We start from the raw sequence: 22,595 nt of genomic DNA, 5'->3' as shown, positions 1-22,595 counted from the left end.
TCTGACATGGTTAGATCTGCAACTTGCTCTGCGCCCTTCTCTGCTTAGAGCTCCTTTCCTTGTCAGGCACTTGCAAGGAGGAACCTGCAGGCGGGGGGCGGGGGGGGGGCGGAAGTGAGGTCTGTGACAGGAAGGCAAATGTCGGTCGCATCATGTGGTCTAGGAAGGAACCAACTGTTTTTCAGTCTTCAAGTTCCCCTTCTGGAGGGTGACTGTGCAGGAGAGGAACAGGGTTTTGGGGTGTGTTGAATCTTTGGAGACAATTGCTGCACCTCAGTTTGGGGGTTGTAGAGGTAGGTCCAGGATTTGAGGTCTCCTGAACAGAGCCGGGGCTGCAATTGCTTGGAGAATTGTGTGGTTTGGGGGTTCCAGCCCTGACAGAAAAATTGGGAAGCCCACTTCTAGGGTCCTTGAGTTGACATTATGGACTGTGTTTCTCTGTGAGGGAAATTGCAAGGTGCTGGAGAAGCCATTTTATTTAAAAAAATTCTCAGAAAATAATATCTGAGGTAGAGGTATCTGAGGTATTTTGGGGGGAGGATTCCAGCTGAACTGTTGGAGAATTTCACCAGTGCCCTGGAGAATATTCGGTTAAATCCCCTTCCTGTGTGTAATTTCAGCCCCCATGAACAGAGTGGAGAACTTAGGGAACAACTGTTGATGGAATTTTATTATTCAAATGTAATTGATGGCAGCAGTGGGCTTCTCCCCTGCTCCTTCCAGTATCCTCCTCCTCCAGTGAGAAGGCCCATTGCTTCCTTCATCTACCTGTATGACCACCAACAATATACAGGTGCCCTCCCACTTACTTGGGCCCCCACATGCATAAATGAAAATTGTGTAAGTGGGGGAGCACCCTCTAAAAAGCTTCTAAACGCCCGTTTTTTCCTGCTCCCACTCTCCACACAACTTTTTCTTTAACTAGAGTTGAAGCTCTGGGGCCACCTGGAGGCTGGAGGATGTGTGGAAAGGTGTCTGCTGCTGCTGCTTCTGCTGCTGCTGCTGCTGCCCTACCGCATGCATCGGCTGCTAGGCAGGGAGGCTGAGCAGCCTTAACAAAGCCCCACTGGACCTCGTGTCTCTTTGGGGCTTCCTCCGTCCTCACTGATGTCCTCCTTGGGCTCTGGGGAGGGTTTCCTCACAAACCACAAGGACTCTCTAGCTCTCTCCTGCCATTTCCTCATATGATTTTATTTATTTATTTATTTATTTATTTATTTCCCAGTGCTGTGCATGCAAGTGGTCATGCACAAGTCAATCACGCATATGCGGGGGGGGGGGGTGCCTGTGCAGTTTAACTTGATAGTAGCCAAGCTGAAATTTCTCAAAAGGGAACTTACTTAGACTTCCCTCTCTCTCTAATATTTGTTATGTTTCTTTTGAGAAGGCTCTTTCTGCCAGTTGTTAGCATGGTCACCCTGCTTGCAAATTTAAGGCCGCTTTTGACACTCTCCACTGGCTAGTTTCACTCATGGCGGTTTTGCTGGCATGAGCTGGGAGCTTGCTGGATCCAGTCACTGCTGCATCACCTGCCATTAGCAGAACAACCTTTAGGTTTCCAGGAAGCTGCTGTGCCTGATATTGGTGGTTCCCCAGCCTTAAAAAGAAAAGCCACGTTGCACACATGAACCAGATGCCTTATGGTTCACTCCAGTAGCTGCCTAGCAAGAGCTGCAGAGCAGGGAGGAAGAAGGAACTCAGGGCTATTTCGTTGCCTCTGGGGAAAGAATAGCTGCCTTTGACCCTCTCTCAGCTGTCAACTTGCAGCAGCCATTCCCCTGCTTCCACCCCAGCTGGTCACTTACTGGTCGTTGTAACTGGTGCCTGTGGTTGCTTTCTTCATCCTCCCTCTGCATCTTTTTGCTTAGGTGTGATGTCTTTTAGACTGTAAGCCTGAGGACAGAAAATGTCGTACTTCTGGTCTTCATATGCTGCTCTGAGAGCCTCTTCAACCAAAGAGCAGAGTAAAAGATAAAAAAGCTTTACATAACCAACTAATAAATGAATGAATAGAGTTGTCCTGGTAATTGGGGAGGAAGAGGCAGAGCATCTGCTTAGCATGTGGAGCATCCCAGGTTCAGTCCCCAGCATCTCCAGGACGGGGGGAAGGAAGCCTTGCCTGAAAGAGCTGCTGCCACTTGCTGTGGACAACACTGCACTCGACTCGGCGGCACAAGGCAGCGTCCTCTGCTTCCGGGGCCAAGAGCACTTCCTCCTCTTCTCCCTCCTGGAACACTCAGCCATTCCTTCGTATTATCCACCAACATCCCCATCACCCTCTCTTCACAGAATTCTTATCCTTTGCTTTTCAGGCCCACAGGGTCTGCTGGTGGAACTGCCATGGCAGTGAATGTGAATCTCATGGGTCCCGCTCCATGGGGCTTCCGCATCACAGGGGGACGGGACTTCAGGAAGCCCATCATAGTATCTAAGGTAGGTACCCTGTCTCCTGTTTCTCCCACTGGCTGCCCATATAGTGCAGCAGAGTTCACCTTATGGCCTGTGGGCCACATGATGGATGTTGCTGATGGGGTGGGCAGTTCTGCGTGGAAAATGACCTGCTGCTTCTTATACTGCTGTCTTGTACTCTGGAAAGTCAGACAGCGAGAGAGCCACACACAGCAAGGAAACGTAAAGTGTGTATAGCAATGAAACTTAACTCCCACACCGCCCTCTGCTAACCAGGTAAGATTGTCTGCTGTTCCTTACTTGGAACCTTCAATCAAGAAGGGAAAAGGGGGGCCCTGCATTAAAAGGTTGTCGTGTGGAAAACCCCGGTCAGGGTTCCAGTCACTCCATTCCATTTTCCGTCTTCTCTAGTTTTCTGTTTCATTGCCCTCCCTCAGTTAGCCAGCATTTTGTACCTGCTGAGCCTGCTCAGTCCTCGTGTTTCATTTTCTTAAACAATCCACAAAACATAAGCATCCTCCCGGGTTTTATACATCTCCAGCCAAGGAACATGTACAAGGAACATTACATTAGGGAAAACTGTTTTGGAAAATGGGGTATACTAATAAAAACGGCATACAAAAATATGTTTATTAGGATAAATTCACATTAATATGTTGATTAATTTTCATGGGGGTGTTTTTTTTTTTACGTGCAGATTGCTGCAGAAATGTGGAGAGCTGAATTTAAGTTTTAAAAAATTAGAAATTGAGAGAAACCAAAATTAACAGGTTTGTCCATCGCTTTTGGTGCCCTATCCCACTTATTTTTAAATCTTGTCTTTCTTGATTGATTTCCATTGCCAGTCCACAGTTCCATCCCTAGGGACATTTAAAAATAGCTTCTGAGTGTGAGACAGGAAAGGACCCAACCAAACTCGGTTTTCACGGAGCTTGTCTCTTCCTCAGTCTTCCGTTTCCAGCCACTCTCTTCCTCTGCCCTCCCACCTGGTTTTCAGTTTTCCCCTTTCAATAGTTGTTCAGAATTCTGTGGGCCCTGAGTGTTTTCCCAAGTGCACAGTGGTGCCGCCTTGGCTGCACAAGTATGAGCACTCACAACATTTGAGGCAGAATTATAGAGATGGGATGCTAACTGGAATGGGCTGCTAAAGAGAGGAAGATGAGCAGATGTGCTGTGTGTGACATGAAGACAGTCACAAAACTCTGATGTGGACGAGACTTAATCTGGGGGCCACACAGTGCCACCAGGTGAGATGCACTTGACTATATTGTAGCTGGAAGCTTCAGCAGGTACTTGCACAAGGAGGCACAGTGTATTAACTCAAACAAAAAAGGTTTGAATCCGCGTGACAGGGTGAGCTCCTGTTGCTCTCTCCCAGTTCCTGCCAACCTAGCAGTTCAAAAGCACACCAGTGCGAGTAGATAAATAGGTACCGCTGTGGCAGGAAGGTAAACAGCATTTCCATGCACTCAGGCTTCCATCACTGTATTCTGTTGCACCAGAAGCGGGTTAGTCATGCTGGCCACAGGACCCAGAAAGCTGTCTGTGGAGAAATGCTGGCTCCCTCAGCCTGAAAAGCAAGGTGAGCGCTGCACCCCCATAGTCGCCTTTGACTGGGCTTAGCTGTCCAGGGGTCCCTTACCTTTACCATTGCCTCAAACTAAATAGGCTCTGTTTTGCTGAACAACTTGCTGGGTGCTCTGAGTGGAATTTCCTGTGGAAAAGTGGGAGTGAAGAGATTGGTTGGCCTGGCTGTTCCTGCATTGAATGTCTTTGGGGTTTTGCAGGACATCCTGGAATGCTGAGCATTTTTTTTTTTTAATGTGCTGCTTGGGGCAGAAGCTCTAAAAGGAAGCTGCCCCTTTTTCTGGGCTGGGCACTGAGCCAAGTGTGACCCTTCAGTTTATAATGAGGAGAACAGATCCTGTTTACCATTTCTTCAAGGAACCAACTCCCTGGGAACAGACTGTAAGTCTATGGTGCTGCACATGGAGACTGTAAGCAGCAGGGGACTAATATACTTCTTCCTTACTCCCCTCTCCAGGGGTGGGCAAGGGAATATCCCTGCTCCCCCCCCCCCCGTTGGCACAAAAGGAAGCAGAAGGTGTTCCGCCCATGCTGTTTGCCCCATTGCTGGGCAGATTGAAATCAGAGTGGAATCTCTTCCAAAGCATTGCTATGGAAGTTTAAATTTCTTAAAATAAAAAAATAAACATTGCCAGAATCTGTTAAAAGCACAGAAGCAGCAGCCTTGGTGAGTAAGGTGGCCACTTGCCCAAAATACAGGAAATACGTAATAAAACAGAGAGCAAAAGGTGACATAAATCTGAATAAAATGTCACATGTTGATTTACATGTGAAGATGCAGATGTAGAAACAATTGCCATAATTGAACGTAAAAAATGCAAAGCCTTTCCTCATAGTGGGGGGAACTATGACCAGGTGACGTGCGTGGCTGCTCCGTCTCCTGTCCAGGTGCCGACTCTTGGTGGGCAACTTCCAGACGCTCCCCCCTCCTTTGGCTTCTTTGTCTTTAACTTGAACTTGGACTGGGTGGCCTTTCTTGAGCTCCTTCACTTAGACGGCTGCCCTCTGTAAAGGCTGAAGCTGAATCTGAGAAGGTTGGGGGTCTGGTCAGTGTCTCTGTGGGCTGAGGACCCTATATGCTGCCTTGGGTTCTGTGGAAGCAATGTAGGTTATCATTAGATTTGCTGCAATGGTTGTGTGGGTTAATCATTGGGGGCAGTCGTCTGGGGCCAGGCCACCCCAACACAGGCTTTTCTGTTGGAGATGTTAGGGACTTGTTTATGTGATCTGGGCTGCCTGAGATAGTTTCAGAGGTTGTTATTATCCTAAATCAGCAACCGCCTGTTTGCATTGCCAAGGAGGTTTTTGAGTGATTCAGCCTCACCCCTTGGGTGGTCATTGTGTGAGCAGGGAATTCTGTATTCTGCCCACCAGGTGTGCATAAAGAGAACCTCGCGTTTGCTTATAGCCTTTCACGATGATTTATCTGGGAGAACTTGAGCAAGGTGAGTCAAGGGCCACATGTTTTCATTAGCAAGTCTTTCCTCATCTCCTGTTCGCTGGTGCCTGTGGACTTTGCATTTGTAAATGAATTGGAGTCTGAAGTGAGTTAAGACTGACTTGTTCCAGAATTGCAGTCTGGTGTCTAGGGATCCATGTTAAGGAATAGAGCAGCCCAGTGTTAATTCTGGAGAGAGATCTCTTCCTGCTCCCTTGGGTTACCAGGTGAACACCTTTGCCTTGGCAACAGCCTTATTTGTTCACTCAGTTATAAACAAAATATTAATTGCCAGCTTTCTGAGAGGAGAAAGTCATAAGGTGAGCAAACCTGTGGTCAGACATTTGACTGCTGATGGTGGCTAGAGAGTGGTCACTGTTTTACTGCAAAAACAAAACTAGAATAAGAGTCACAGATGTTGTAAGGGATAAGGGTGTTGTTGTTTTGGTCTCTTTACTAGCATTTCAACAGCATCACATGTCACAATAATGCATTGTTAACATCCAGATGTTTCCAGAATACAGGACAAAAGAAACATTCAGTATTTATGTAGCTGCCTTGAGCGCTATTTTGAAATGGAACAGTATGCTATAAATTATTGTAATAAACTGCAGTGTTTAAGGGAATCTTTAACAGAAACTATCACTGGAGTACAAAGATGGTTAAAATATTGCAAGACACTTACAGAATCATGGAACTGTAGAGTTGGAAGGAACCCCAAGGCCATCTAGTCCAGCCCCCTGCAATGCAGGAATCCCAGCTCAAGCATCCCTGACAGATGGCCATCCGGCCTCCAAGGAAGGAGAGTCCACTACCTTCATGAGGTAGCCAGTTCCATTTTTGAACAGCTCTTACCATCAGAAAGTTCTTCCTAATGTTTAGTTGGACTCTCCTTGTAATCTGAGTCACATTCAGATTGTATCATTGTTTCCAATACATCAATTGATAAAGAGCAACTCCAACATTGCTCAAAAATTTTGTGTGATCTCCTTCCTTCTTTTAATTATATACTTTCTTTAAGCCTCCCCATTTCTGCAATTTTTCAAATGTTGCAAAACCAATCTGTAGCCCAGCATGAGAAAGACCATCAGCAGATGCTGTTTATTGGATATCCAATTCTTCATGGCTGTCAAACACTTTTATATAAGGAGTGTGACACTTCTTTGTTTTTAGAATTATCCATCACACTCCAATAATGTAAGTTTAAGATTGAAGGGATGTTGTAATTCAACTATCAACTTCATTGCATGAACAATTCTTTCCTTCCTCCTCCCCCTCCCCTGGTAGGCACACATTTCTGGACACGTGGATTTTGCTGTGCCATGTAATGGAGTGATTTAAAGTAGGGTGAAAGTGCTTTTAAAATAATAAGAAAGGCATTTTACAAAGTGACCGGCATTATGGAGAGAGCTCTCTGGATGAATTTAGAAATTGGCACTTCCCCGAAAAGCAGTGGGCCTTGTTAAAAAAATACTGGTTGTTCTGCCAGTTTTGTATTTTGCTCTTTGTGGTCTTCATGGCAGTAACTTGCTTAGTCCATAATAAGATGTTATAGCATAAATGCACAGTGACTTAGTTTCTTTTTCCAAATTGTCAAATGCACATGGTGAAGCAGAGCCAAACATTTCAAAAGGCCATGTCACAATACGCTTATTAGCCTTTATGGTGCAACAGGAATCTTTTGATGTTTTTGCTACAGCAGATTTAACTCTGTTACTCTTCTGGAATGTTTTCAGTCGGGTTTAATTAACTTTTTTCTATTAAGCATAACACATTGCAAATCCACTTTTAACCTTTAAGATGGGCGGGTGCAGAGACTCTTAATAGGGTTAATTTAGCCCATGTTATTAACTAATCCAGACAAATCCTTTGTGCAGACATTTGTTTGGATATGGGGACAGAGCCAGTGGAAGCAAACTGTCCAAACTCCATAGCACTTTGAGATTTTATTATATTAAGCAGTCTAACATGTTAAATAAATAAAGGAGCTGGTGGGATAGAATGTCTGCTACTCATCTGCCTTCGTCTTGATGCACAGCTGGGCATGGCTTGTTCCCAGGAGTCACATTTTAGCTTGATGTGTCTCTGCCTTTCTCGTTCTTTATGCAGGTGACTGAGCATGGCAAAGCAGCTCTAGGTGACCTTCGTCCTGGTGATGTCATAATCTCCATCAATGGAGAGAGCACTTCCGAGATGCTCAACGTGGAAGCACAGAACAAGATTAAGCAGAGCTCTGGGCAGCTGCAGCTGCAGGTGGACAGGTAAGGTTGCCGGTAGCAAGGGCCGAATTAACCACAAGCAATTGCGCCAGAGGTTCCTGGCCCCATAGTTTTGGGGAGCCAAATCAGAGCATCCATTCCTTCACTGTGCCTTTAATGATGTCATCAGTGAAAGTAAAATAAAGGAATACTGAAAGGCACAAAACTGGAATGAGCAATGTCAATAATCAAACATGAGAACATTTTAGTGCTTTTTCCTGGATGGACAGTTGCAGTCCTTCTCTCCATTTCCACTTGGGTTGTGGACAAATAGGGCTGCCATTCTGCAATCCTGCTGCTTTGGGAAGTTCTAGCAACTGCTCTCCTGTCTTGAGGGGGACAAGAACTGCTCTTTTAGGAGCTGGGAAGGATGCTTTTAGCTCTTAGTTTCAGCTGCAGTGGGTTGTCCTTTCTTTTCTGTGTCAGTTAACAAAAGGCAAGTATGGTGCTCTCTACCAATTGCTTGGTTCTCCCACAAATGCCATTTAATTTCATAAAATTCAGGATATTGATCCGTGGTTGCTGAGTAAAGGCCCATGGATGTTCCTGCATTGAAAGTGAGGGGCCTTATTTAAAAGGAAGGAGGAGGAATACATCCTGTCAAGAGTGACTGCAGAAGAAACTCTAGCTTCTGCTTACTGTAAACAGAAGATGGAGTAGAGAGTGGAGTGTTGCTCTCTGGGTAACTTGCAGAAGATTGGAATTGGAACACCTAAAAAGTTTGCCACCTCCACTGCTGAATTTGACTGCTAAAACACTTGGGGGGAACCAGTTGTGATTTTTGGGGTGTTACTGTGAGCTCAGTTCTGGTTTTGAAAACAGACTCTTGTGCTGGACATGTGCTCAGATGCACCCTCTTCCGTAATCCTAAATGAATCTCTTCCACCCTACAGTTTCGCATCTGGATCTGGTTGGCAGATTCATGAGATGCTAGTAAAAAAAAAAAAAAGCAAAAGCAAAGCAAAGCAAAACAAAACAACAACAATTTAGGCTAGGCAAGGCTGACATCTGCCCACTCTTGAGATAAAGACGCAAAGGGACAAGTGGACCGGTTGCACCAGGAATAGGAATGGACTGTGTCTGTCCAAAGTGGGAACTGTGAGGCTACTGCCTGTGGCCTCCATTATGGGAAGCGCCCTAAGGTTCCTGGCCATTGGTTCACGTTCTGCTGTGGGTTAAAGGCTTGGGAGGTGGGCAGGGCCTCCTTGGAGTAACTCCTGGAGCCTTCTGTTAATGTTGAAAAAGAGCAGTAAGAAGTAACCCAGTCCCAGTTCTCAGGCCAGTTAATGCAAACAAACTGGGGTGACAGATAGGGTGCTAGGACTTTTTACATTTTAAGAACACTCTTAAATAAGTGTATATTAAAACCTATGAGCATTTAGGTGTTTGCTGTTTTGTGTTATTGTCTGTCCTTAGGAGCCCACTCTGGGCCTGCTTGTCATACGTGGGGACTGCAGGGGTCAGACACTCTGAAATGGTGCACCCAGCCATCTCCTTGGCTGTACCCTGGAAGGTGCAGGGAAAAGCAGCTAAAATCCCTGATCTTTTGTGTACATAGGGCATGAGGTCTGTTCTGAATACAGCTTGTGGGTTATAAGGACAGAGCCAGGGTCTGGCTGGCTGGAGTTGACTGACTATTGGTTTCCCTTGTGCAGTGTTCAGGAGCTATATTTTTGGCTCTGAGAGCATGCTAGTGGTTTGCAAAGCAGCACAAAGCTAAGCTGGGGCGGATTAGCTGGGAAGAGAAGCAGCTTGGGCAGTTTTTCCCCTGCTGCCCAGGTCTGACTGGTTCTAGAGCCTGGGGCTGTTCTTGGGGAGAAGGGGGGAAGGGGCAGTGCTTGTCTGTATATTCTGTGCCAAAGGGAATTTGGAAGGTGCAGCTTGGTAAGCCCTGCAGATGAGGGGTGTCCTGTGTGAGGGGGTCAAAACCAACTTCTTGGTGCTGCTCTGGTTCTGCTTTATTTATACCGGTGTGTCTACTCTACATGCACAGATTCTGTGGCCAAGGAAGATCAAATTCTACCATAAGAATTATGACAGAAACCTAATCTGCACAATGTATGTTTATTGCAGTGTATTGTTATTTTATTGTTATGTTTTTGTAGAATTAAGATGGATTTTGGTTAAGCACAGGCCTGGCAGATGCCAAGGCAAGAGAAAAGGCTTTTGAGGAGGGGAGTGAGGCAGCTGAGGCATGAGAACAGAAAGTTGGCTTAGAGGGGGGAGGAGGAATAAAAAAAGCCTTACTCTTAGGTAGCTGAAATATTTGCCTGAAATTTGCTCTGCTTTTGAGCCTCAAGTTTCAAAGTACTTTCAAAATTTCTTTTGTCTGCCGAAAGGACTAGAAAGCCTGCCAAGAACGGTTCCCAGTGTAGTGTGTGTGTGTGTGTGTGTGTGTGTGATCATTTCTTCCCAATGGGTGGTGGGAGAAATCCTAAAAAACTAACTTGCTTTTGTATGAGTACATTTTAAACAACCCCATTGACTAGCACCAATGGTGGGCTCAAAAAATAACAGCCCAGCAGTCGTCTTACTTTTCCTGCTGCGCCTGGCATCCAGCTATCAAAGCTGGCAAATTAAGACTCCTTGGTGCAGAGAGAGGGAGTAACAGAGCGCAGAGGACTTTTTGGGCGATGGGCGAGAGCTTGTCTCACCGCCAGGGTGGGGCAGGCCCTTCTGGGATTCTGTTGTTGGGCAAAGCATGCTACAGAGCACAGGACAGATGTGTGTGGAAAACCTCAGCCCACTGGCACTCTCCTTGCTAATCCTGAATTTCCCTTTTCAAACTTAATGGTGGCAATTGATACTTGTTTTGGAAGAATGTTTACAAAAACAAACAAAAAAAAGCTCTGTGTTTGCACACAGATTCTCCTCCTTTCAAAGGGCCTGTGAAAGTGAAGTAAGCCAAAATAACTCTGCTTCGAGGCGTGTTGAAGATGCACCTCCCGCTGGGTCCGGTGCTGGAGTTTTCCTGTGCCCTGTTGCATAAGCCCAGCTGGGTCTGTAATAATCCCACATGAGCCTGCATGTGACTGCAAAGCTAGTGAGCTGTGAAGTAGCCTTTGGGGCACTGCACATGTGGGCAAGGCTGGCAATATTGCCCAGGGCGGGGAAACGGGTAGCAATCTCCTAGTCTCCGATGAGTCAGACTCTGTGACAGACGAAACTTGGCCTTGTCTTGGGGGTGGGGAGAGGGATGAAGGGGAAGAAGCAGACTGTTGCATTGTGTAAAGCCATTTGACAACAGGCCGCTGTCCAGGGTGTGGTCTTCTACTGGCATGACTCAGATATTCTCTTTCCCCACCCAGTGCTGGCCGATACTGGAGTTTGGCCTGCAGCCTCAGGTGCAGCACAGCTGAGTTCAGATCATGAGGGAGTCCTGGAGTGTGTGTGGTTGGGGGCAGTGGCTGCGGAGTGGGGTACAGCCCTAGCTCAGGTTCCTCAAGTTCCTTTCTGGGGCCCGATCTGTGCTATCCACTTAAAGCGGTATTGCACCACTTTACACAATTGTGGCTTCTGCCAAAGAATCATGGGAACTGTAGTTTGCTATGAGTTGTAAGAGTTGCTAGGAGACCCCTCCCGCCCCCCAGCTACAATTTGCAGAATGGTTTAACAATCAATCTCCTTTGCAGGGAACTCAGGAAATTGTACCTCCGTGAAGGAATAGGGGTCTCCTCCTAACAACTCTCAGCATCCTTTACATGGCTTAAAGCGGTATAATTGTGCTTTCATTATGCCGTGCAGGTGGTGCCTGGCAGCTGGGGTTCAACCTGAACTGTCCCACTCAACACCCGCAGTGTGAGCCTTGACAGGGCCTTGTCAACGCCTCTCCTGGCTTGCAGGCTCACAGTGCTGTGGCATGCGCACATGAGTGTTCTGCAGACCAGCTGGGCAGGGTACAGCAACATGCCTTTCTGCACCACTTGGCCACTTGGTCAGTCTTCTGCCTCACTGCTGGGTCCCCTTTCCTTGTTTCTTCTGCTTTTGACATGCAACGGATGCTAGATGAGAGTTGGAAAGTCTTAATGTATCTTGGCACCACCCCAAAACCGACAAACCGAACTGAAGGAGCTTCAGGAGGCAGCATTCCTCTCATTCCGGGGCCTTCGGCTCATCTTTTTCTCTTCCTCCTCCACCCTCTCTGCCCCCACCCTGCAGTTGTCCTGGGGCGCTTGGAGCTCTTTGAGTTGGCTCAGTGCTGGGTGCCTTTTTGTCTCTCTTTCTCTGAAGTAGCAAACATTGAGGTCTATGTCAGAAACCTCAGTTGGAAGTGGCAGTGCAGAATATTGTACTAAAAGCTCAGATTTTTCTCCCTGAGTTTCTGACTGTTCTTTGGAGAGCCCTTCAGCCATAGCCAGGTGAGGACTTGGGTTTGTGTGTCGCTCCTTGCTAGGGATGGAAGAAAGCTTTGGTTTCCATTCCAGCCTTGCGTTCATCTCATACAGCACCGTTCCCTTTCGGTTACAGATGGGCTTCTTACTGTCCACTGTGGTGTTATATATAAATCAAGTTATCATTACACAATTCCACACCATTCATTTCAATGCAAAATAAATACAGTGCAAATTTTTGGGTGGTATGAATTATGTATCATTATGTATCATTTGTGGACTGGAAATAATAACAGCTAAAACAGATCATATTTGCTGAATAGATTTCCGTTGTGGAATGAGATGAATGTTAATATAAACAATTTCCATTCACACTTCCACCTAAATTCTCCAACATCCCTACTTCCTGCTGCCATTGTTCCTTGACCACTTGGGGGCAATTCCCATTCGCAACCCTCTGTCTCCACTCTCTTCCAGAGATTGCCCTGGAGGTTTCTCCCTCTATCCCTCTCCCTCTTCCTGTAAGTGTGGGCAGCATCCCCACACGGTGGACACCCATTTTCCTGCACAGGAGGAGCTATACCTAGTATTTTTTTAAAAAAGGGGGGGAGGGCCATAGCTCTGTGGTAGAGCATTTGCTTTGCATGCAGAAAATCCCCGCTTCCGTCCCTGGCCTCTCCAGGGGGGGCTGGGAAGGTCCCCCGCCTGGAACCCCAGAGAGCCATTCCCAGTCGCTGGGAACCAGACTGAGCTGGCTGGACCAGCTTGCGGGGAGGCAGTTTCCACCTCTAATGCTTCAGACAAATGTCCAAAGTGCATCATGCACATTATCCTGGAAGTTACAGTACAGCACTGTTTTGCCCAGATGGGGAGTTTTGGCTGAGGGAACAGTGACTTACTTGCCTAAGGCCACCTAAAGAATTTGTGACTGAGGTAAAGTTTAAAGCGGGGATTTCCTCTCTTGCACTTTTTACCACTAATATTCAAAACTTGTTCTTCAGATAACACTCAGGAGAGATACTTTGGGGTTTTTTAAGGCTTAGGTTCTGAGAAGTCGCCACTTGATCTTGCCTGATTCTTGGTGGAAAGCCATTTATGGTCATGCAGATTTTCAGGCCCATCTACATCAGCCCTCCCCGTCTTCCTTTCTGCCCTTCTGGAAGCTTCTCAACTTGATTTTCAGACTCTCCAGATGAAACTCTCTGGCTGAAGTTACCTCAGTCTGGCCTTGGTCCCACCCAGATCTTGCTGGCTTGGAGCTGGGCCTCTTCTTTGCTGAGCCCAGAACAGGCCCCCTCTGCCTCCTTCTGTGGGGCCAGGGGTCCCGCCTTTATTTTTATGTTGGCTACAGTCTACCATAGGAATGCAGAAATGCATTGCATAAATTGGTGAATAGAACCTCTTAAAAAATTACTGGGGATGAAGCCTCCCATTTATGAAGTATTCCCTCCCCAACTCTTTTAAGCCCATAAGCATATTTGGAAATATAGGAAACTGCTGCGCTCACTACAAAATATGAATTTCACATAAGAGAACTGGCAATACTCAGACTCCCCCCACCCCTCAAAAAACGTAGGCAAATCACTCCTGTACTTTAAAATACAGACAAAAAGTAGCATAACAAGGCTCTCCAAACAAGCAACCCCCCACAACTGAACAACCACAAAAGGCAACCCTCCCTCAATTTAAAAAATAGAAATTGAGAAGAGCAGACGCCTTGACAGGCACCATGGGATGTGCGTCTGAGGGTGCCCCGGGCACCCCTGCCTGAGGGGAAGAACCCTAGTTTAGTGGCAGGTCCTGGGTTCCATCCCCGGCAGACTCTGGAGACCTGCTGCCATTCATTGTAGACAAATTGATATAGATGGACCCAAGGTATAATGCAGATTTGAAAAATAATTCCTTCTTTGTGTACCTTTTCTTTTTCCTTTTTTTTTTTGAGGAGTTTTGTCCTTGACTGACCCTCACTTAAAAGTCTAGGAGCTGGGAATTATTTTGCATCCCCCCCTTGCAAACATAGATTTAGGTTGCCATGCTAATGGTACCCTGACAGTTACTTATTCCACATAAAGATGGGCTCTGCAGATAAGCACACACTCACGTAATTACATGACAATAAGGACTTGCTATCAGCCTTCATGCTAGGAATGGCCAGTTGGTAGCTTTCAGGCTTAATCTGCCTCCCAGTTGAGGCAATTATATGTCTCCTTGGAGGCTGTACCAAATTTTAAACTGAGTACAGGGTAAAGTAGATGTGGGCAGGCTTGCAGGATCTCCTTTCTTTTGTTACTCTGACTCTGAGGTTCTCCATCCAAGGTAAAGGTAAAGGTAAAGGTAAAGGTAAAGGTAAAGGTAAAGGTACCCCTGCCCGTACGGGCCAGTCTTGACAGACTCTAGGGTTGTGCGCTCATCTCGCTTAAGAGGCCGGGAGCCAGCGCTGTCCGGAGACACTTCTGGGTCACGTGGCCAGCGTGACGAAGCTGCTCTGGCGAACCGGCACCAGAGCAGCACACGGAACGCCGTTTACCTTCCCGCTATAAAGCGGTCCCTATTTATCTACTTGCACTTAAGGGTGCTTTCGAACTGCTAGGTGGGCAGGAGCTGGGACCGAAAGACGGGAGCTCACCCCGCCGCGGGGATACGAACCGCCGACCATGCGATCGACAAGTCCTAGGCGCTGAGGTTTTACCCACAGCACCACCCGCGTCTCCATCCAAAGCCTGGTCCAAATGGCAGCTCAGGAGTGGAGCCAATTGTCTAATGCACCCCATGAGCTGTATTCTAGGATGACCTAAAAATTGAAGTATGAATTACATCTGGGTTAGTACAGTTCAGCCTTTGTGCTGTTGATGCTGTTAATAACTGGGTCTCAGAAACACAGCCCACCACATATAGTCCAATGATCCCCCACAAACCCTCCAAGTGTCCTGATTTTCCAGGGATAGTCCCAGAATTACTGAAGCCATCTTGCTCTCTAATTTGATCCCAAAATGTTCCACTTTTCCTTTTTCCTCCCCTTCATGTATTGGCGAACAATTTAAAGTGGTCAGACCCACCCCCCTCCTGTCCTTTTGGGAAACAGGAACTTTTGTCATGATTAAATGGAGTCCTGTTTATACTGAAAATAAAATATTTACACCAAATGAAAGAAACAGTGATGCTGGCATATACCTGTAGAACTTCCTATAATATTGAAGGAAAATGTAACCGATCCACATTAAATTCTTTCATTGCAATGCTTCAGCAGCCAGCCATTTTTTAGGAAATGCATTGAGTGTTTATTCCTTTATTGTAAACTGAGCCTTACACTGTCTACTCAGAAGTAAGGCCCACTGTATTCAATGGAGCTTACTCCCAGGTATCTGGGTAAAGACTGTGCAGCCTTACATTGCAATCCTAAACATTTCTACTCAGAACAAAGTCCCCAATGAGTTCAGTTACTCTCTAGTATGTTCCTGATCATTCTCACAGTTTCCATTCTTACTATTGCTATTACTATATCGCACCTTTTCCTGCCTTTTTCAAGGTGGCTCATTCCATTTATCTGTTTACAACAATTCTGTGAGGCAGGTTCCTTGGAGAGGTTGTCATCAGCTCAAGGTGACAGATGTCAATGTGTATATGACGTTAGGTGTGCGGGAGATCAAGTACGGAGAAGCTTCCTGGTGGAGAATAGAGTGTCCCTTTTTTCATTGGAGGGTGTGCTGCCAGTAGATGCAGGCTGAGCAAGTTAAAGGTTCCTGGCATCTCCAGGTCGGGCTGCAAAAGACTCTTCTCTGAATCCATGGAGAGTGGACAGTAGTGCACTAGATGGACCATTGGTCTGGTGTGATATACCTGTATGACTGCTTACTATAACTCCTGCCCACCACTGGTGCAAAGCATGCCAACAGTTTGACTGTTGAGAAAATAAAAGCTATTTGCTAATTATGAGAAACTGAGAGATTCTATGCTTTAATGATACATCTCACTGTCTTCATTTTAAAGGTGATGCGTGTGAGATATCTATTTGCATATTCATACACCTTAATGACTGGGAAACTCATTGCTAGCTGGTGCCAACCTTATGGAGTCCTTGCAAGTAATTGTGGTTTTCTTTTTCATGGCAATAAATGCCTCTGGGCTTGGACTGCTATCTGGAAAATATTCCCCCCCCCCCACTTCCCAAAGAATACAGACTATCCTTGAAGCATGCTTACCATAAATATGTGGTCCTGTGGACTGTGCCATATCCTGCCTATTTGTCATCATCCCCTTTGCTCTCTGCGTCCTGTCCTCATCCCCATCTCACTGCACTGCCTACCCTCCCCTGCCTGATTTAATTCCCTTTAATGAATTCCAGATTCCAGCTACATCAAAGCCCCAGATGCATTCCTCTTGAGAGAATATAAAGGCAGCCGCTTCTCTCTGACCACCCCGCCCATTTCAGAGTCTGGGATTGGGGGCAGGGGAGGTATCCAACCGTGCCCCTTGTTTTGCGGCTGGAGCCAGCACCTCCTCTGATGGAGGTTAGTTGGGGGTAGTACAAGGCTGCTTTGATCCCTATATGGGAGGGCAGCTCTCTGTTTATCCTGGTGGGAGGGCAGCAGTATTAGGGTAGCTCTCATACTTGCCATCTGTGCCTCATTTGAAAGCCATATAGTGAACACCCTTTGTGGGAGAAGCAGTGTGTGTGTGTGTGTGTGTGTGTGTGTGTGTGTGTTCATGGGAGGGGGTGCAAAGTAAGGCTACTCAAGGTATAAATGGGGATGTGGTACACACACTGGACCAGAAATCTTAACACTTTTTGAAATCAGCACATACCAAAATAAAACTACCCCCTGGTTCCTCAGATTTGAGAAGAAATTGTTTTACACAATAAAAATTATACTGCTCCTGTAATCATAATAGCTAGGAACACAATTTTTAGATGTCATTTTTAAAAAAGATATTATACTATGTGTTAAATTTCCATTTGTAATTTGAGTGCATTTTATAGATTAATATGTTAACCACTTAGAATGCTTTGCAGTAAGAATATCAATTTCTACAAGCTTAGGGTTAGAGATGGCATCTCATTCTTCAATGACCTTTGAACCCTGTGGATGCACTTTCTTCTGGATTCACTGCAAGACTGGCCTGCTTATAAGGCCTTGCGGGTGGTTGCTTAGAGTAGCACAGACGTCAAGGAAACTGCTAGCCCACTGACTATTTTGTTCCCTATCAATCTTCTTCGTCTCTTTTCCAGGTCTCAACAATTTTCTCCCAGTCAGACGAATGGTGAGAGTTCAGCAGAGTTGTTGTCCATACGGTTTCAGGTGAGCACCCCTCTGCTTCTGCCACCAAGTCTCTAGATTAAAGTATACGGTGGGGCATCCTGAACCATGCATTTTATGTATGTATTTTTTGTCAGTAATTTACACCCCATATTTCTGTCAAAGTGACTAACAAAGATTTGAAAACATCAATAAATACAATTAAAAATATTAAAACAAGACAGAATATTAAAAAATACATCTGATAAAACTTTAGAAAATAGTACCTAGGGAATAAACCAGTGGGTTTTACTTTTACATAGAGCTGTGCTGCGTAACAATTCATTAAGAGAGCTAATGATTTAACGGGAATAAAATGGTTTTACTTGCCTTCCACAGAGCAAGAAAAGCTGAGGCAAAGTGGATCTCCCTAAGGGGGGCCTTTTTCTTTTCCTCTTCACATACAGAAAGGCAGCTGGGCACTGTTCCCTTGACCCATCAATACATATCTAACCTAAGTGTGGCCCTCTGCTACCTCTTACCTGGCCCTCAGAACTCTTCACAGGCCACACCTCCTGCCTGGGTTACACCTCTCACTGAACCTGTTCCATAACTGCCTCCAGTTTTTTTGCCTAGCGGGAATCTGTCCTTGGGCTCTTGAACTGGCTCCTTGCTTCCCTGATGGAGAGCTGCAGGTGTGGAAACTTGTTCGCTGGGCCACAGCTGGACTGTGTGCAAAGATACGAGTCTCCTCCGCTGCCCCAGCTACCGCTATCATGTGCCCCAACTAGGAATTCAGCCTTTGGTCTAAAAATGAAGTCCCCCCCCCCCCCACTGCATTGATATCGCCCCTCTTCTGCCATACTATAGAGATCAGGGCTGTGATATTCCTTTTTCCTAAAAGTTAGCATTACAAATAGGCACAAAGTGAAAACCACTGGACAACACAAACATTGATGGGTGTTATGTATTCCAACATTCCTTATACCTGGCTCATTTAACTCAAATCTTGGGGTAATGTTTTTCTTTATTTGCCTGTGTATAATTATGTAAGTTTTCCTCCTTCATCCGTATCAAGAATCTTCCTTCGCCATCCTACAATTGACAGAACAGTGTCAGTTTTCCAGTGTCTCACTCAGCCAATTTTAGCTGCAGTGATTGCCACATTTTTCACTCTATAAGACGCACCAGACCATAAGGCACACCTAGTTTTTGGAGGAGGAAAACAAGAAAAAAATATATTCTGAATCCCAGAAGCCAGAACAGCAAAAGGGATCGCTGCGCAGCGAAAGCAGCAATCCCTCTTGCTGTTCTGGCTTCTGGGATAGCTGTGCAGCCTGCATTTGCTCCATAAGACGCACACACATTTCCCCTTACTTTTTAGGAGGGAAAAAGTGAGTCTTATAGAGCAAAAAATACGGTATTTGCCAAACTGGTTGTTTTCCTATTGGCAGCAAGCCATCAAGCACTTTCAATTCAAACATTTAAAGGATCTGTTAAAAAAATACCCCAATTCAACCATTTCACAGATAGCTTTCCAGTATTGCTTTGCTTTCAGATAATTCCAACACAAATTGGAAAAAGCAGCCTGATATCTCCAGTATTTATATAATAAAATTCTATGCTAAGTTTGGTCAGAATGAAGGTGTAAATAGACATGGCTTTCCCAATGTGCTGACTGGGGCTGATGGCAGTTGGCGGGTGCAGGTTTGGGGAAGACACCTGTAGCAGATCCATGATTCGGATCTCTTATTGTTAAACACACAGAGACACATGTGCACATAGAAAGAGGCCAACGTGAGACACGTACTCCAAAAAACACATACTGTGGTTTGAGTTGTGATCACGTATCTCTGCCAGGATATGAATATAGGTGATACATGGAAATGTATCATTACATCTCAGTTTGTTGAGAATGTCAGCTCTTCAACAAACTTTCAGGTGCTTATGGGTCATTCACGGATACAGGCCTCTGCTTGCCTTTGTTGCTGAATTTCTGTTTCCATGAAAGCCGAGGCTTAAGAGGTTTATGTTGAGGGCTTCTGCCCCTGGGCATCCATCTCTCTCCACCTACATTTTTGACATACAATCTTTTTCTCAGGTCCTTTCAGTGGCGTAGCGTGGGTTATCAGCACCCGGGGCAAGGCAAGTAATTTGCGCCCCCTAACCCATGGATTTGCGCCCCCTAACCCGTGGATTTGCGCCCCCTAACCCGTGGATTACCCTAATCCCCAGATGTTGCGCCCGGTGCGGCCGGCCCCCCCTGCACCCCCCACGCTACGCCACTGGGTCCTTTGTAGTTTTCACTCTGATTGGCAGAGGCAGCCTGTGAAAGGCCCTTCTCTGACAGTAGTCTTCTCCTGCACTACTTCAGCTGCTGCCATGGGACGAAAGTTTATCAAAAATAAGACCAAGACTCTTGTAGCATATTACACTGTTGCTGAGATGTCTACTCTGGCTGCCAATTTGTTACTTGAGTGTAGCTGCACCCATTTCCCAAAACTCTCTGCCAGTTAATGCTGGGTGTGTACCTTTCATTATTATTATTATTATTATTATTATTATTATTATTATTATTATTAACATTATTTTTATACCACATAGTGCCAAATAGACATTAAGTGACACTCACTTAAAACCTTTTGGCACCAACTAAAATCTGTTTTGTTTATGTAAGCCAATGCAGACATGTAATTTTATTACGTACATTGGTTTTTTAAGTGTTCATTTTAGCTATGTGCTTATAAATTTTATGTGTATTTTCCAAAGTTTGCTTTTAAAGTCTGGTTTTATTATTGTTTTCTTTTTTCTAACTGTTTCTTGTAAACCACTTAGAGATTTTTGTTAAGCATTATATAAATCTTGTTTTAAAACAACTTGACAACCTGAGGAAACGGCCATGGAATCCCTAATGGGATGGGCAGGCTCCCTGAGTGGTGCCGAGTCACTGAGCCCTAGCCGTTCCCACACACTTCTGATAACCTGAGAAAGGAAGCAGTTCCATGGGCAGGCTCTGACAGGCGATTGCTGCTCTGCCAGCATTGTCCTGCCTCAGTGATCACATTGATGGTCCTTCCCACAGAACTGATCCCTTTCAAACTTTCCTAACCCTGCATGGGAACAAAACAGGGCTGAGCCAAGACTCGTGTTATTATTAAAGCAGGTAGAGGGAAACTTTCTTGTGCATTAACTTTTGAGATACCATCAAAGAGTAGTTAATGTTGATTATTATGGGCTATAGGTGGTGTCACTTGGATTTTCTTTACCTACAGAAGGTCCCAGGTTCAACACCAGCATCTCCAGGCAGGGTTGGGAATGTCCCCTGCCTAAAACTCTGGAGAGGTGTTTCATTTAGTGTAGACAATTATGAGCTAGATGGACCAATGATCTGACTTGGTCTGATGATCTGAGCTAGATGGACCAGTAATAAAGCAGATTTATGTGTCTCTATGCAGCCTATCAGGGACGTGGGTGGCGCTGTGGGTTAAACCACAGAGCCTAGGACTTGCCGATCAGAAGGTCGGCGGTTCGAAGCCCCGTGACAGGGTGAGCTCCCGTTGCTCGGTCCCTGCTCCTGCCAACCTAGCACTTCCAAAGCACGTCAAAGTGCAAGTAGATAAATAGGTACTGCTCTGGCAGGAAGGTAAATGGTGTTTCCATGCGCTGCTCTGGTTCGCCAGAAGCGGCTTCGTCATGCTGGCCACGTGACCTGGAAGCTGTACGCCGGCTCCCTTGGCCAATAAAGCGAGATGAGCGCTGCAACCCCAGAGTCGGCCACGACCGGACCTAATGGTCATGGGTCCCTTTACCTTTACCTATGCAGCCTATCTGTCTTGACGTGGTTTTTTTATGGACTTCTCCTGTAGGATGTTGTAAGAACCAGAGATGATGGTCAGAACTCAGTGAGATCTTCCTACTCCAGCCCAGCCTCCATCAGTCCACGGCCCAGCAGTCCCTACTCTCCTTCATCTCCTGGATACCGAGCTGGTAGCCCATACGGTCCCCAGAGGCCTGAGCTACCCAGTGAGGACAGAGGGGAATCCGTGGTGAACAGCCGCAGGTATATAATAATCCTGATCCATGTGACTCTGCCTCCTGTTTCCTGTAAGCAGCCAGATGCCTCCATGTTTGTGGGTTTCTTCCTGGCAAGAGTCCTCCCCGCAAAACATTGGAATTTGAGGTCTACTGCATCAGTCCAATGGAATCTCCATGGCCAGTCATAGCAGCTGCAACCCCCTTTTAAATCAGTCTTAAGGCTGGTTTAAAACATAGCTAGATCACTCTCTTTCTCCATTTGAATTGAAGGGGGTGTTTGGGAAAATGCATCAAAACACAGTATTTCATAAGAAGCAGCAGGATAGATATGGGAAAGGTATGGATTGTGACTAATGTCATCTGTACGCCACTTCCCGAACCAGCAGTGGAAGCACACTGGGTGAAGAGTAAACATGGATATGTACAGAGCCTAAATCATTGCATCCCATTGAATTCCATAAGTTACTGATGCATTGTATAAAATATTTTCTTTTGTCTGACCTGAATTGACTTCCAATCAAACTCATTGGCTGATCCCAATTCTAATACATACTGTGTGGGAGAGTCTAATCTTTGGACTCAGCTACATTAGTTTTTTTTAAAAAAGTGTTTTATATACATTATAACACTGTGGCACCAGATGGCACTGTGGAGATTTCCCACTTTGAGATTTACAATGTGTTTTCCTAAAACACTTTTTTGATGTGTCTAGATCAGGCATAGACAAACTCGGCCCTCCAGATGTTTTGGAACTACAACTCCCACAATCCCTAGCTAACAGGACCAGTGGTCAGGGATGATGGGAGTTGTAGTCCCAAAACATCTGGAGGGCCAAGTTTGCTTATGCCTGGTCTTGATCCAGCCCCTCTCTTTTTCTCATTCGGGTATCATTTTATTAGCAACTCTCAGGTCCCCTTTGGACATCTTTAAATTAGAAGGCCCCAAATGCTTCATCCTTTCTTATTGGAAAGATATGCTTTCCTCTTGCTCAGTCTGGTTGCCCCTTTCTTTATCTACTTCCAGTTTTGTAATATTCTTTTTGAGATGTGGTGACCAGAACTGTCCCAACAATATTCCAAATGCCCCATAGATTTTAACATTGTAATGTTGTTTTGTTTTGTTTTCAGTCTTCTTTCTAATATAGAATTTTCTTTGTCACTTTTGCTGTACATTGAGCTGATGGATTCACTGAGCTGTCCACAATATCTTTTTCTCTTTGGTCAGGGTGCATTCAGATCCCAGTGCACTCCATTATGGAGAGAGCCTTTTGGGGCTCTTCACAGTAGCTTGGGTTTTCTCCCTC

General features: G+C 45.7%; 1 protein-coding gene and 1 long non-coding RNA gene across 4 annotated transcripts in view; one reads left to right on the top strand and one right to left on the bottom strand.

Annotated features, from left to right (window-relative positions):
- The window catches only part of PDLIM2 (PDZ and LIM domain 2), a 56,025-nt gene that overhangs the window by 15,235 nt on the left and 18,195 nt on the right, over positions 1 to 22,595 (top strand). For all 3 annotated transcript variants that reach the window (XM_079955163.1, XM_079955161.1, XM_079955162.1), the window contains 4 exons: positions 2,313 to 2,433; positions 7,544 to 7,695; positions 17,251 to 17,320; positions 21,124 to 21,317. In XM_079955163.1, the coding sequence (XP_079811289.1) occupies positions 2,341 to 2,433; positions 7,544 to 7,695; positions 17,251 to 17,320; positions 21,124 to 21,317 (509 nt within the window). In that variant the 5' untranslated portion in view covers positions 2,313 to 2,340. Of the gene's footprint in view, positions 1 to 2,312; positions 2,434 to 7,543; positions 7,696 to 17,250; positions 17,321 to 21,123; positions 21,318 to 22,595 lie in introns of those variants that run through there.
- On the bottom strand, positions 1,229 to 7,515 carry LOC307204033. Its single transcript, XR_013833474.1, has 3 exons — positions 5,765 to 7,515; positions 4,849 to 5,087; positions 1,229 to 1,893 (listed from the first exon to the last, which is right to left on the bottom strand). It is a non-coding gene; the product is annotated as an uncharacterized lncRNA (long non-coding RNA).

This window comes from Podarcis cretensis, assembly GCF_951804945.1.
Source record: "Podarcis cretensis genome assembly, chromosome: 15".
In the NCBI taxonomy this organism is placed as follows: Eukaryota; Metazoa; Chordata; class Lepidosauria; order Squamata; family Lacertidae; genus Podarcis; species Podarcis cretensis.
Note: the sequence above shows the minus strand (reverse complement) of the source record. Positions and strands in the feature narration are given on the sequence as shown.